This window comes from Peromyscus eremicus, chromosome 22 (assembly GCF_949786415.1).
Source record: "Peromyscus eremicus chromosome 22, PerEre_H2_v1, whole genome shotgun sequence".
In the NCBI taxonomy this organism is placed as follows: Eukaryota; Metazoa; Chordata; class Mammalia; order Rodentia; family Cricetidae; genus Peromyscus; species Peromyscus eremicus.
In genome coordinates, this window is record NC_081437.1 from 14156598 (window position 1) to 14170969 (window position 14372).

Below are 14372 nucleotides of genomic sequence, written 5' to 3' on the forward strand. Positions count from 1 at the left end.
ACCTTCGGTCTTTGTAAATTACCCAGTCTTAAGTATTCTGGTATAGCAGAGGAAAACAGACTAAGTCTTGATTGATAGTACCTGTGTTTATTATCCACCAGACCCTCTAGAAAGGAAGCCTCAAAAAGCATGACTTTTGTCTCAGCTGTTAAATTCCCAAGATCCACTACATAAATGTTCAATACATATTTGTAGAATAGACAAATTCACGAATGAATCTTCATTCTCACAGAAATTATTCATTAACTGTCAGTCATTCACACCCCAGCACATGTTTAATTCCTGCTTTCTGCCAGATGTAACATATCCTAGAGGTACACTCGTGATCAAAATAGACATAGTTACTGCCTCCAAAGAGCTTTCCAGGTGTAGGAGAGGAAGACAAAATAACACTCAATACATACATACATACATATATAAAACCAGGAAGAATCTTGAAGAAAAAAGACCAAGAGATCGTTTTAATATCCATATATTTGTGAGTTGATCAATTTGTGCCTGCTTTTAATTTCTAATTTCATTTTATTTTAGTGGCAGAGCATGTTTTGTCTTATTTCTGTCTTCTAAAAGTTATTGAGGTAGCTGGGCATGGTGGCGCCTGCCTTTAATCCCAGCTCGCAGAGGCAGAGGCAGGCGGATCCCTGAGTTTGAGTTTGAGGCCAGTCTCATCTGCAGAGTGAGTTCCAGGACAGCCAGAGCTATACAGAGAAACCCTGTCTCCAAAAAAAAAAAAAAAAAAAAAAAAAAAAAGGCTTCTTTCCTTGTCGTTACCACATGTCTGTTTGTGAATTTGGCTGCTTTATTGTTAGGTACATATATGCTTATAATTATATCTTTCTTCTTAGTTGACCCTTTTATAATTACAATGTACCTTTCTTATCTCAAGTAACATTTTTTTGTTCTATATAGTCTATTCTGTCTGATATTCACATAGCTGTTCTACCTTTCCTGTAATTTCTTATTGGCACATAATATATCTGGAACATAAATTATCAGATATTTAATTCATTTTTCCATCCTTTTGTTTGTATATTTGAATTTATAGTTCTTTCCTTTAAAAATAAAAAAGGGATGAGCCTGACAATCTTTTGACTGGATTATTTATTCCATTCACATTTATTGTTATAATTAATATAGTGAGAGTTATGACTATCATAACATTCTAGTTGTTGTTAACTATATCTTGTGTCTGTTCCTTTGTTTCTCGTTTACTCTGTCCTGCTTTCTATTTGAATTAGTCATTAAATATTTCTAGTGTATTTTTAATGATTTCTCTAGAGTCTATTGTATACATCTTTTTGTTTTGTTTTGTTTTTTGAGACAAGATTTCTCAGTGTAACCCTGGTTGTCCTGGAACTCACTATGTAAACCAGGCTAGCCTCAGACTCAGAGATCCACTTGCCTCTTCCTCTTAAATGTTGAGATTAAAGGCATGTGTGTGTGTGTGTGTTTAACTTCCTCCATGTGTCTCTGATGTACATTCTGGGTTAGGAAAGCTATGTCAGAGAAATTTACTAAATGTTAGTCCTAAGGTATATGTATTTGTAACAACAAAAAAAAAATTATGTGAAGCAATTTAGCCAATCTGCCCCCAACCTCACCCATTTAAAATGTGTATTTTTCTTTATTTATTTAAAGCAGGCTTTATCCACTTATATGATCAAAAAAGGACTACTATTTTTATGTGGTTTACGGTTTCTATATTAATTTTTTGTCTTTCAGGTGAAAATGAGTTCTTCTGTAAGAAGGAAAGGCAAGCCAGGCAAAGGGGACGGAAAGGGGTCTTCTAGAGGAGGAAAAGGAGGCAGGGGTCACACGAATAAATCTCACGGGGGCAGCTGTGGCAGCGGCGGTGGCGGCGGTGGTGGCGGTAGAAAGGCATCGAATAGAATTTGGGATGATGGCGATGACTTTTGTGTCTTCACTGCATCAAAGCGCTCACCCAGGTCATTATGCATTTCCCTACATCTTATTTGTGTGTGTGTTTGTATGTGGGTGCTGTGGGGTGCGTGTGGAGCTCAAAGGACAGCATGTGGGAGTTGGATTTCTCCTTCTACCATGTGGGTCCCAGGGACCAAACTTAGCTCATCAGGCTTGGTCTCAGGCACCTTTACCCAGAGGGCCTTGTTACCAGACCTTTGTTCTACTTTTTGAATGTTTGGATATGGAAACAGTTTCAATCCCTAATATGTGGTATGGCCAAGAAGCGGGTGTGAATGAGTAATTCTTTTCCAGTTAATTGTTCTCTTCTAAATTTCTGGCAGTCTCTCTCTTTTTAACCTTTTTAAAGCACGATGGTAAATGACAACTTTTTTTAAGTAGGTTGAACTCTGACCTTAATTACGTTGTAACACTGAACTGAATATTATGTTACTATTGAGTTAAATGTTTATAGGAGAGTCAATACTTGAAGAGATAAAGTACAACAAAGTTTAAAATCTTAAGTATTCTGTAGACTTCGTGGGTCGGTGTTAAAATTAAACAGCCCAAAATGCAATCAATCTGACTGTGTCTTTCTAGTTAATGAGTTTCATACTCCCCAACTAGATCAGTCATTATCTGATGGTATTTCATGTGGTGGCTGGTAACAGATGACATAGCCAATCTTCTCTCATATCCAGCTTTTAATTAATGAAGAGACAGAATTCTAGTAAGTCTAATGGGTGATAAAAAGTAAATATAGCCAGGCTGTGGTAGTGCACACCTTTAATCCCAGCACTCGGGAGGCTGAGGCAGGCAGATCTCTGTTAGTTCAAGATTAGCCTGGTCTACAAAGTGAGTTCCAGGACAGCCAGGGTTACACAGAGAAACCGTGTCTAAGAAAACCAAGGAACAAAGTAAGTATACCTAGTACATGTTATACTGTATAAATATAAAATTCCCATTGACTCCTAAACTGTACTAAGTTGTATATGGGATTCTTTGAGATGGACAGACTTCATTAGAACCATCACATACATAAATGTATTCATGGGAATTACTCATCTGAATATTAGTAAGTAAGGAATATAAGTGGATTCAAGGTTTGATGATATCATAGATCATACGTACTTTTAGCCTAAGTGAATTCAACTGTATGCATTCAGAAAGAAGAAAAAGAGAAACAAATAGGAGATAAGTTTCTTTTTGTTTTTAAGATTTATTTATTTATTATGAGAGTTTTGTCTACATGTACATCTGCACACCAGAAGTTGGCATCAGATCCCATTGTAGACAGTTGTGAGTTCTCATGTAGGTGCTGGGAATTGAACACAGGACCTCTGGAAGAGCAGCCAGTGCTCTTAACTGCTGAGCCATCTCTCCAGTCCTGAAGATAAGTTTCTTAAACTAGCTACCAAATTAATTGCTGTAATGAGTCTGTGATTGTAGGATTTAAACATATGTTCTTCATATATGATCACTAAAATTGCCCAGTTGTCAGGTGTCCCACCAAAGAATCTACAAGTTTTTCCATTCTCAAAAAAAAAAAAAAAAAAAAAAAAGAGCCAGGTAGTGGAGTGGTGGTGCACACCTTGAATCCCAGCATGCACCACACTCGGCTTTTTCAGAGTAATTTCAAAGTGTGTTTTCATCCTACCTCCTAGCTTAAAACCTAACATCTGAGTTAAATGCAGATCTTTTTTTTTTCAAAGTACATACATGATAGGTCCTAGAGTATTAAATGTTCAACTGTTCACTACCTATTTGCTGAGTGCCTTCTATGTTCTGGGTAATGTTGCACAGACTAGAATTGTAGCAATAAGTAAAACATTGTAGTTATCTCCATAAAAGAATTTTGAGGGCTGCAGAGATGGCTCATTGGTTAAGATCACTGGCTGCTCCTGCAGAGGACCTGAGTTCAATTCCCAGCAACCACATGGTGGCTCACAATCATCTGTAATGAGATCTGGCACGCAGGCAGAACACTGTGTACATAATAAATAAATAAGTCTTAAAAAAAAAAAAAAGAATTTTGAGATAGAAGGACCATAAGTGTATCTATCACAGAGGCAGTAAGTGCAATGAAGAAAAATGAAGGAGTGTAATGTGTGGAGTAACGTAGTTGGTTTTTCTACTCTATGGGGTCCACCACCCAGCTCCCAAATAGATACACAGAGACTTATTCTTACTTATAAATGCCCGGCATTAGCTTGGCTTGTTTCTAGCCAGCTTTTCTAACTTAAATTATCCCATTTCTCTTTAACTACATTTTGTCTCTGTGCTTTTTACCTTTCTTTAGTCTATATATCTTTCTTTCTTTCTTACTCTGTGGCTGGCTGGGTGGCTGGGTGGCTGGGTGGCTGGGTGGCTGGCCCCTGGCACCCTCCTCTCTTTCTCCTATTGTCACTTAGCTCTTCTCTTTTGTTCTCTTCTGGAGTCTAGATTTCTCCTCCTATTTATTCTCTCTGCCTGTCAGCCCCGCCTATCCTTTCTCCTGCCTAGCTATTGGCCATTCAGCTCTTTATTAGACCAATTAGGTGTTTTAGACAGGCAAAGTAATGCAGTTTCACAGAGTTAAACAAATGCAACATAAAAGAATGCAACACATTTTTGCATCATTAAACAAACATTCCACGACATAAATGAATGTAATGCATCTTTTCTTTTTCTTTTTTTTTTTTTCTTTTTTTGGTTTTTCAAGACAGGGTTTCTCTGTATAGCTTTGGCACCTTTCCTGGAACTCACTCTGTAGCCCAGGCTGGCCTCAAACTCACAGAGATCCGCCTGCCTCTGCCTTCCGAGTGCTGGGATTAAAGGCGCGCACCACAAATGCCAGGCCATTACTCTTGAATGTATGCCTTTCTGACAGTAGGGAGAGTGGACCTTTTTCTTTGGGCCGTTTTAGCCCCATGTCAGGTAAGGTAAGATAAATGAGGACTGAATTGAGGACTGAATGAGGGTAACTGCTGAATGACTCACTAGGGGAAATAAGAGGTTGGGACATCGTGTCCAAAGAGAGGGGTGGACTTTAAGATCCAGAATGGAGAGAGAACACGGTGGACCACACTTGGGAGGTGGAAGCAGGTCAGAGGATCAACTTAGGTGATCCATGGCTAAATAGCTAGTTGACCCCAGCCTATGCCATGAGACCTGTCTTAAAAAAAAAAAAAAATCAGGAAGAAAGGTAAAGTATAGGTATAGGGATATATAGATAAGAGGTCTGTCAGATAGGAGCATGTGAGATTCCCTCCCCCCCAAACAAATTTTGAAGAAATGATGAGACAAATTTGAGGTTGTGAGAATTTCTGTAAGATAGTGGACTGCACTCTTCAAAAATGTCACTGTCAGAGAATCGGCTGGGAATTTTTCAAATTAAAGGAGTTTGGGAAAAATCCTAGCTGGTGGCTAGGGAAATCCAGTAGATACTGTAGAAAATGCATTCTCTCCAGTTTGATGCCTCCTGCTGTCCGTGTGTGTGGTGCGTGGGAACTCTGATGACAGTATCAAAGTTTTGCGCCTGAGCATGTGCTTTTTAATTCAGGCCCAGCGACAGTAACAAAAACAAAGAAGAGACACGGCCCAAATGGAAGCCCAGAACCAAAGTGCCCCTTCAGACGCTGCACATGACGTCAGAGAACCAGGAGAAAGTGAAAGCCCTTCTGAGAGACCTGCAGGAACAGGGTGCGGACGCGGGATCCGAGTAAAGTATCTTATTTGAGTACATTTCATATTGAGAACACATTGACGCCAGTGCAGACGCCTGTCGGCGTTGGGTACTGAATCAGTGTAGTGCAGGGGTTCTCAGCCTTCCTAATGCTGCGACCCTTTCATTCAGTTCCTCAGGTTGTGCCGACCCCCAACCAGAGAATCATTTTCATTGCTACTGCCTAACTGTGATTTTGCTACCGTTATGAATCCTAGTGTAAACATTCGATATGCAGGATGTCTGTTGTGACCCATAGGTTGAGAACTGCTGGTGTAGAGCCTGTAGCGACGGTACAATTAGCTGAAGGTGAGGGGGGAGAAATATAAGAGCTGTTTACCCAGGCACAGTTTTAGAGTCTGAGCATAACACAGATTGCCTCATTTCTCTTTTTCTCCAGGCCCTTGTTAATATGGGTTATTAGTGTTTTATTGCAAAGATTCCAACTACAGACTTGTATGAACAAGCAGGACACTTGTTCTAAGAGCAAATATTACCACGTTCTTGCTGATACAGCCAAGGCTGGCCTCAGACTCCCTGCAGTCCTCCTGCCTCAGCTTCCCCTCCCCCAACCCCCCAGGAAGATGAGTTTTTGTTGTTCTCTTTTTCTTAAACATATGGCTGTTTTGCTGGCTGTCTGGCCGCCATTTGTATGCCTGGTACCGGAAGGGGCCAGAAGACGGTATCAGATTCTTTGGAACTGGAGTCACAGACAATCGTGAGCTGCCATGTGGTGCTGGGGATTGAACTCAGGTCCTCTGAAAGCACAGCCAGTGCTCTTAACCGCTGAGCCATCTCTCCAGCCCCTAGATGAAGCTTGAATTTTGTGCCTATCCGCCCAAGCAAAAGAGGTTTCTTTCTGAAATCTTAGTTGCCTCCTGTCTACCTCCCATTGCATCTGAACTCCTCTGTGTTCCGTCATCAGTTGAAGAGGTTTGTTCATTTTCCTATTTGCTAGAAATCCTGAGTGGTTCGCCTGGCTCTTTCCTCAGCAATTCCATAAATAAGTAAATCCTTTGATAGAATTAGTAAGCGGCCAGGCAGGCGTAGACAATGTTCTGTCCTCTACAAGATTTGTGTTTGTCTCAGACTTAGAAAAGGGTTATACATTAAAGAAGAAAGATAGGGATAGTAACTTTGAGTAAGTAGAGGAAGAGATGGCTTCTGTGATCAGGGTGCAGGCTCTGGGCTTAGACTATCTAGGGTAAAAATCTTTTTTTTTCCCCCCGGAGCTGAGGACCGAACCCAGGGCCTTGCGTTTGCTAGGCAAGCATTCTACCACTGAGCTAAATCCCCAACCCTAGGGTAAAAATCTTATTGCTCCTTTCTATGTAACCTTAGTTACTAATCCTCTCTGAGGTTTAATTGATCATTTGAAAAATGGGAACTCCAGTAATAGCAGGGTTATTGAGAATCTGAGAAGAGTTTGTTTCTATAAATGACTTTCCATAGGACCTGATGGCATATATGTACGTAAAGAATATTGTTTCCCAAGATAGAAATGAGTGGTTCGCTAAAAGATTAAGTTGGCAGCTGACGAGCAGTCAGAGTCCCATGTCCTTGGCTCCTTGAAATAAATTCTCAGACTCTTACTGAGTTTTTCTCTGAACTAAGTAGACATTAACATCTGTTTTGTGAAAATGCCCCATTCTCTAGAAGAGAGATCTCTGGGGAGGAGGAGGAGGATGACGACGAGCCGGAGTGTGATGACGAGCAGTCCTGGCCAGCTGGACAAGGGCCTGCCTTTATCCCTGACCCCATTTCTTGGGAATACATCGGCCCAGAAGAAGTAGATCCTCCTATTCCAGAAATCCCAGTCTCCCCGTTTGCCGTGCTTAAACTTTCCAGGTGACCACTTTTATCACTTATGGAAGCTGGGGGGAAGTCAAGGCAACTGTGTCACGTTATAAACCCAAGTACCTTCTCAGTGACATCCTGTCATGGTGGTGCCAGCAGAGCATCTTTTAAGATGCTAAAAGCATCTTTTAAGCCTGAAAGCATCTTTTAAGATGGAGGGGTTAGTGTTATGAGAGCTGCTTTTTCAGAGTACAGACTGTACCTGGCCACAGTTATAACTCCATCTGTGTGTATTTAGGTGAATTTCACCTCAGTGATGTGGTAAGACTGTTGACATGGCATTTTGTCACATTTGCCCTCCCCAGGTATGGTTTCAACACTGAGCACTGTCAGCTGGCCCTGAGGATTTGTGACGGAGATCTGGGGGCAGCGCTAGAGTATCTGCTCGAGCAGTGTTTTTCGGAGACTTTTGGAGAGAGGATGAGGCTCTCCGAGGCAGCTGTTTGTATAAGCTTGCAGGAGTGTGTGGAGCAGAGGCAGGAAGAGGCGCTTGCTCTCAGGTCGATCTGTGGAGAAAAATTTATAGAAAGAATTCAGAACAGAGTCTGGACCATTGGACTGGAACTAGAGTATTTGACAAATAAATTCTGTAAGTCCAAGCAGAAGGGAAATGCCAACAGTGTACGGGACGCTTCACCTGAGACCTGTAGATTTTACCTCAAAGGAAACTGTAAATTTGGATCAAAATGCAAATTCAAACATGAAGTGCCCCCAAATCAAATCATTGGGAGAACAGAGAGAAACGTAAATGAGTCTCATCTTAACATTGAGGACGATTCAGCTTTTCTGTATGAGCTTGAGATTCGCTTTTCTAAAGACCATAAATACCCCTACCAAGCTCCCCTTGTGGCATTCTATTCCACCAATGAGAACCTACCTCTGGCTTGTCGTTTACATATTTCTGAGTTCCTTTATGGCAAGGCCTTGGAGTTTGCAAAGACCTCAGAACCCGCTGTGTATTCCTTGATGACCCTCTTGGAGGAGGAGTCGGAGATCATCAAGTTACTCACAAGCACTTATCACAAGTACAGCGTTCCTCCGGTAAACTCCCCTCGGGAGCCTTCCGACACCAGGACAAGTAAACCTGCCTACCACAGACCAGTGATCCCAAGTCATTCTTTTCTTTCAAATCAAATTCCAGAAGGTATGTGAAATGGTGATCTTAGGGACAGGACGGATCAACATTCAGAATGACGAGTTCAAAAGTAAAACATCATGAGGCTGATTCGGATTCCCTGACTGGCGACTCTGCCTGCCCTTAACTATGAATCCCAGCAGTGTCGCATGGTTTGAGCTCCCTAGATGGAAAGTCTGGCTGATGTATAAGTATACTGTAACTAGGTAAAGAATGCTGAGCCTGAGTGAGGAGCAGAGCTGGCCAGCTGGATCAGGGTCCTGACTCTGTAGACTGAGGTCAGACAGGCCTCAAGATACTTTCTCAGATGTTCTCATTTAATTTGGTTTCATGCTTACTTTTTTTTTTTGGTTTTTTGAGACAGGGTTTCTCTATGTAGCTTTGCGCCTTTCCTGGGACTCACTTGGTAGTCCAGGCTGGCCTCGAACTCACAGAGATCCGCCTGGCTCTGCCTCCCGAGTGCTGGGATTAAAGGCGTGCGCCACCACCGCCCGGCCTCATGCTTACTTTTTATATATGATATCCATTCCCTCCTGCTTTTAGTATTCTAGGCTAGTAAAAAAAATTGATCAAAATAATGCTGTTTTTATGAATCCTTAAACACAAACGTATATGTAGGCCGCTGGCTTTGTCCAGCTTTGTGGTAAAGATTCTTACCACACACTCCTCTTCATCAAAGAATTTGCTTTCACTTATTATTGTCTGTCTTTCAGGAAAAATGCAATGTTCCATCTTTCCTAAGAGTTTCCTGGCTAAGGGCTAGAGGTGTAGCTCAGCAGCAGGTTGTCTGCCTGGCGTGCATGAGGTCCTAGGTTTAAACCACAGCACCGCCAGGGGAAAACCAAGTTTCCTGGTAAATGTCAAGTAGAGAGCAGTGAGCTGGGATGCTGGATAGTTAGCTAGGACTTCCCCGCCCCTGACTCACCTCTAGGACATGGCATTCACACGTGGCCCTTGGGAAATGGCAAATTAGATGTCATGGAAGGTTCTTTGTTTTGGTTTATTAGTTTGTTTTTGGTAGTACTATGCATTGAACCTCTGGCTTTTCTCATGCTAGGCAAGCACTCTATACTAAGCTACATCCTTAGTCTGACTTTTCAGTGACATTACTGAATATAATTTATATGCCATAAAATTCACCTATTTGAAGGATGTCATTCAATAGGATTTTTTTTTATGTTTTAGAGTTTCATAGTTACGATCACTACTGATTACCCTGAAATAAACCTGTACATAGTCCCCTGTTATCAGTCCTAACTATTATTCCATAGTCCATGTTCACAAGTTTGCCTACTCTATGCATTTCATAGAAATGGAATCATATGGTAGGAAGCTTTTGGAAGCTGGATTCTTTCATTTAACATAATGTTTTCAAAGCTCACGAATGCCAGAGTGTGTATTCATTCCTTGTTGTTGTTGAGGGATATTTCATTACATGGATCTGCCACATTTTATGGACCAGTAGATCATTTCATAGACATTGGGGTCATTTTATACCATTGAATCTGGGGGACACTTGCAAGTAGCTGAGACACTCTATGTTAATTCCTTGAATTGGAAGCTTTGACACACCTTTAATCCCAGCACTCGGGAGGCAGAGGTGGGCAGATCTCTGAGTTCGAGGCTAGCCTGGTCTACAGAATGAGGTCCAGGACAGCCAGGGCTACACAGAGAAACCCTGTCTCAAAAAAAAAAAACACTTCATTGTTACTTTGATTTATTAGCACAGTTTATTCTTGAGGAAAGCTGGCGTTAGCATTTTAAGTCCTTTCGTAGAAGTAGTATCGAAGTGAATGAACCTGTTTCATTCACGCTTCAGTGTTTCCTTTGTCTCATATTGTTGTAGTTGTGACTTTGTTATTATTAAAGAAAGGACAAACTGAAAATGTTTCCTTCTACTTCTTTCAAGCGGAAAGATTCTCAGAACCGGAGGAGGATGCAGATGAGGACGAAGGCCCTGCCGAAGTCATAGTGGAGAATGAGAGCTACGTGAACCTCAAGAAAAAGAGTTACAAGAAGTATGAGTGGCCGGCAAAGTCCGTCTATGCTGAGAATACTAAGATCTGCAAGCAGTTCCGGATGAAACAGGTACTGTAGGAGCGCCGGCGCCACCTCCCTGAGGTCTGGGTGCAGTGGGTCGGAATGGGAGGCTTTGGCCACCCTTCCTCCTTGTTTCTCGTTCGCTCTGATTGGTTAAAACTCCTTCTTCTCTTGCCCCTTCAATCCATCCTTTCTTTTCCGTTTCCTTATCTCTTTTCCTCCCCAAGACTGGGTTGCTCTGTGTAGCCCTGGCTGTCCTGGAACTCACTCTGTAGCCCAGGCTGGCCTCGAACTCACAGAGATCCACCTGCCTCTGCCTCCTGAGTGCTGGGATTAAAGGTGAGCACCACCACCACCAGGCTGGGCTGTTTGTTTGGTTTTGGTGTTTTGTTTTCTTTTTTGGCCTTTTGGAACAAGATCTTGCTATCTAGCCACAGGTATGAACCACCACTCCCTGAGTGGATAGACTTTTCTACATGCCACTGCAAATTTAGGTACATGTCCTAGGTGCTTTGGGGACACTCCTCAGCTGGCAAATATCAAATCCATGTGTGTACCAAATGTTCTCAGAGTCTTTGGTGCAATAACAGCTAATTTAATATTTGAAGGGAATATTAATACTGTGATTTGCATTAGAAAATCCATGTCTAAGAGAAGGGAAAAAGACTTCTATGCCATTTCAGACTCACAGGATAAACAATGTACCTGAGGTCACATGGATAGTAAGTGGTGACAGATTCAAGCCAGCTGTCTCAAAAGTCCGCACTCTTTTTACATTGACATGAAAAATGTTTTAAAAGAAACCGTTGGCCGGGCATTGGTGGTGCACGCCTTTAATCCCATCACTTGGGAGGCAGAGGCAGGTGGATCTCTGTGAGTTCAAGGCCAGCCTGGTCTACAAAGCGAGTTCCAGGAAAGGCGCAAAGCTACACAGAGAAACCCTGTCTCGGAAAACCAAAAAAAAAAAGAAACCGTAAGTAAATTTGGAGGACCCAGTTGGATGTAAGGCAACGGTTAGTTATTGAATAAGTTTGTGGATTACATTAAATGATGTCTAAGGACCCTACTGTGAGTTATATTTTTATATATTATCAAGTATATACTATAATGCCAATAGATCATGAAAATGTATATGATAATACCACAAAGGAAATGATAGGGACAGAAAAGCTATTTAGTCAATTAGGTTATCGTGACAGATCTATATGATAAAATTATTTGCAGGAAATGACAGTATAAGTCTATATTGTTCCAAAGTATAGCAAATAATTCTTTATTTTTAAATTTTTATTTTACTTTTAAAGAGTATTATTATTTATTCATTTGTGTTGTATCTACGTGAGTTTATGTGCCCCACATGTGTGCAGGTCAAGTAGCTTCCTAGATCAGAAGAGGACATTGGATCCCTGGAACTAGACTGATGGTTATAAGCCACCTGATGTGGGTGCTGAGACTTGAACTCTGGTCCTCTGAAAGAGCAGTACAGTACAGCTCCTAACCACTGAGCTGTCTCTCCAATGCTAAAATTTTATGTTTAGTTGACATGTATATACTTGTTAGTATGACATTTCCATACATGTGTATGATATGATTAGTGTTTGTCAGGTGGATCTCTGTGAGTTCGAGGCCAGCCTGGTCTACAGAGTGAGATCCAGGACAGGCACCAAAACTACACAGAGAAACCCTGTCTCGAAAAACCAAAAACAAAAACCAAAAAAAAAAAAAAATCCTTTACCTAGCTATTTTGATATATGAGTAAGACAGGGTCTCTAGCCCACACTAGCCAGAACTTACTGTGTAACACAGAATGACTTTGAACTTCTGTTCTTCCTACTTCAGCCTGGGCTGTGCTATAGAACATTAGCGGTTTTCCCTCCTACCCATCTCCAACCCTGTACCAGCTAACTGTCCCCAGTCCATCTTCTCTTCCCCCGTAGCATTAGCATACAATGCAGTGTTCAGGATAGTGACCTTTAGTGGTAAAACTGATTTACATGGTTATGGTGAATGGCTGAACAGAAAGCTTTGGCAATTGCTCTTATAGTTGATCTAGGGACGATCTGATGTGGAATAGAGCTGCAATAGTTCCTAACCAGCTTTGGCCATTTACCTTTAAATTACTCATTGAATTTACTATTAAAATAGGTTCAGTTCCTCAGAACTTTGTATATGTCAAGGGCTCAGTCGCTCCATGTGGCCAGAATTAACTGCACTGGACAGTGCATGTGTGAATTGTTTTATTGTGAAAGGTTTTATTGTGGTGTTGACAGGAATATTCCCATTGGGAAGGATCAGTAAGTGCTAAGCAGGAGAGGCTTATACCTTCAGTTTATTAGCTATGGAAATTTGTTCTGATTCCACTGCTGCTCTGTGGACTCAGCAGCCAGCCTTCTAACTGAAGTCCCCTGCGTTCAGGCCTGCTGTGTCTGAACTATGAGAGCAAATTACTAAAGAAAAAGCAGGAAGGGTGTGTCTCACTGTGGGATTCTAAGCTGAGTTTTGTGAAAGGTAACTAAAAATAACTCAACTGCTGCCTTCTCCTTGACTTTTATTAGACTTCCAGACAGTTCTACACAATTCTACAAGAAAGACAATTACTACCTGCTTGGGAAGAAAGAGAAACGATTCTTAAAATGTTGAGCAAGCACCAAGTGGTTGTCATAAGTGGTATGACTGGGTAAGAAAGTGGTTTACTTCAAATGCAGCTCTAGTGTACACATGAGGCGGGAACACTGGCTACCATAAGCAGGTCTACTTTAAAAAAAAAACAAAACAAACAACTGTAGCTGACGTTTGCACATTTTGTTCACAATGTCACATATTAAATGATAGTCCCTATAGATGGTTTTTGTGCCACTTGGGTAGTCTCCGGACCAAACTACAGAATCCAGACAGAGCTCAGAAATTCATCTTGTAGAGGTGGGCCTCTGCCTTTGGACTCCCCTGATGCAGAAGTCTAGCTACAGCTGTTCACAAGGCCAGTGTTAAATCAGAAATAGAGTTCTGCTGCGTGTCTTCTGCATTTATCCTTTCTTTAAAGCTTGTTTTGTTTTGTTTTTCTTTTGAGCAACAACTTAAGTAACATATGTTTGTTTGTTTGTTTCCTGTCCCATACTCTCAGTGGGAATCAAACCTGCTTATCCAGGGTGTCTCTTAGTCTTAATTTCGTTTTCTGTGCAGGACTGTACAAAGAATTATTATATTTGTACTGAGGCTCAATAAGATAGTCATAATTTTATATCTTCTAGTTTCTCTATTTCAGTCCATTTATAGCCAAATCAATCTACATCAAAGACTGTAAAACATATTTGTGTGCGTGTGCGTGTGTGTGTGTGTGTGTGTGTGTGTGTGTGTGTGTGTGTGTGTACAGGTGTACAAGCTCATGTGTGGAGAGGCCATGTGGAGGATGTCAGGTGGCCTGCTCTATCTGTCTGCCTTAATCCCTTGACAAGGTCTCACTGAACCTGTAACTGGTCTGAGGCCAGCAAGCTCCATTGTCCATCGATCCTCCATTGTCCCTGCCGTACCCCAGCACTGGGTTACAGGGGCGTGCACGATCGTGTCCAACTTCTTACCTGAGTACTCAGGATTTGAACTCAGGTCCTCATGTTGCACAGCAAGCCCTCTTACCCACTGAGCCATCTCTCCAAACCCCCGGAATACTGAAATCATAGGTTAACACTCCTTTCCTTTGGGATCCATGTCTAGCGCTCACAT

At 41.6% G+C, this 14372-nt stretch overlaps 1 protein-coding gene across 1 annotated transcript in view; it reads left to right on the forward strand.

Annotated features, from left to right (window-relative positions):
• Window positions 1-14372, forward strand: part of Dhx57 (DExH-box helicase 57) — a 51494-nt gene that overhangs the window by 3977 nt on the left and 33145 nt on the right. The window contains exons 2-7 of the mRNA XM_059248217.1: window positions 1723-1946; window positions 5462-5620; window positions 7280-7471; window positions 7786-8624; window positions 10525-10703; window positions 13211-13332. Of these exons, the coding sequence (XP_059104200.1) occupies window positions 1729-1946; window positions 5462-5620; window positions 7280-7471; window positions 7786-8624; window positions 10525-10703; window positions 13211-13332 (1709 nt within the window). The 5' untranslated portion in view covers window positions 1723-1728. The remainder of the gene's footprint in view (window positions 1-1722; window positions 1947-5461; window positions 5621-7279; window positions 7472-7785; window positions 8625-10524; window positions 10704-13210; window positions 13333-14372) is intronic.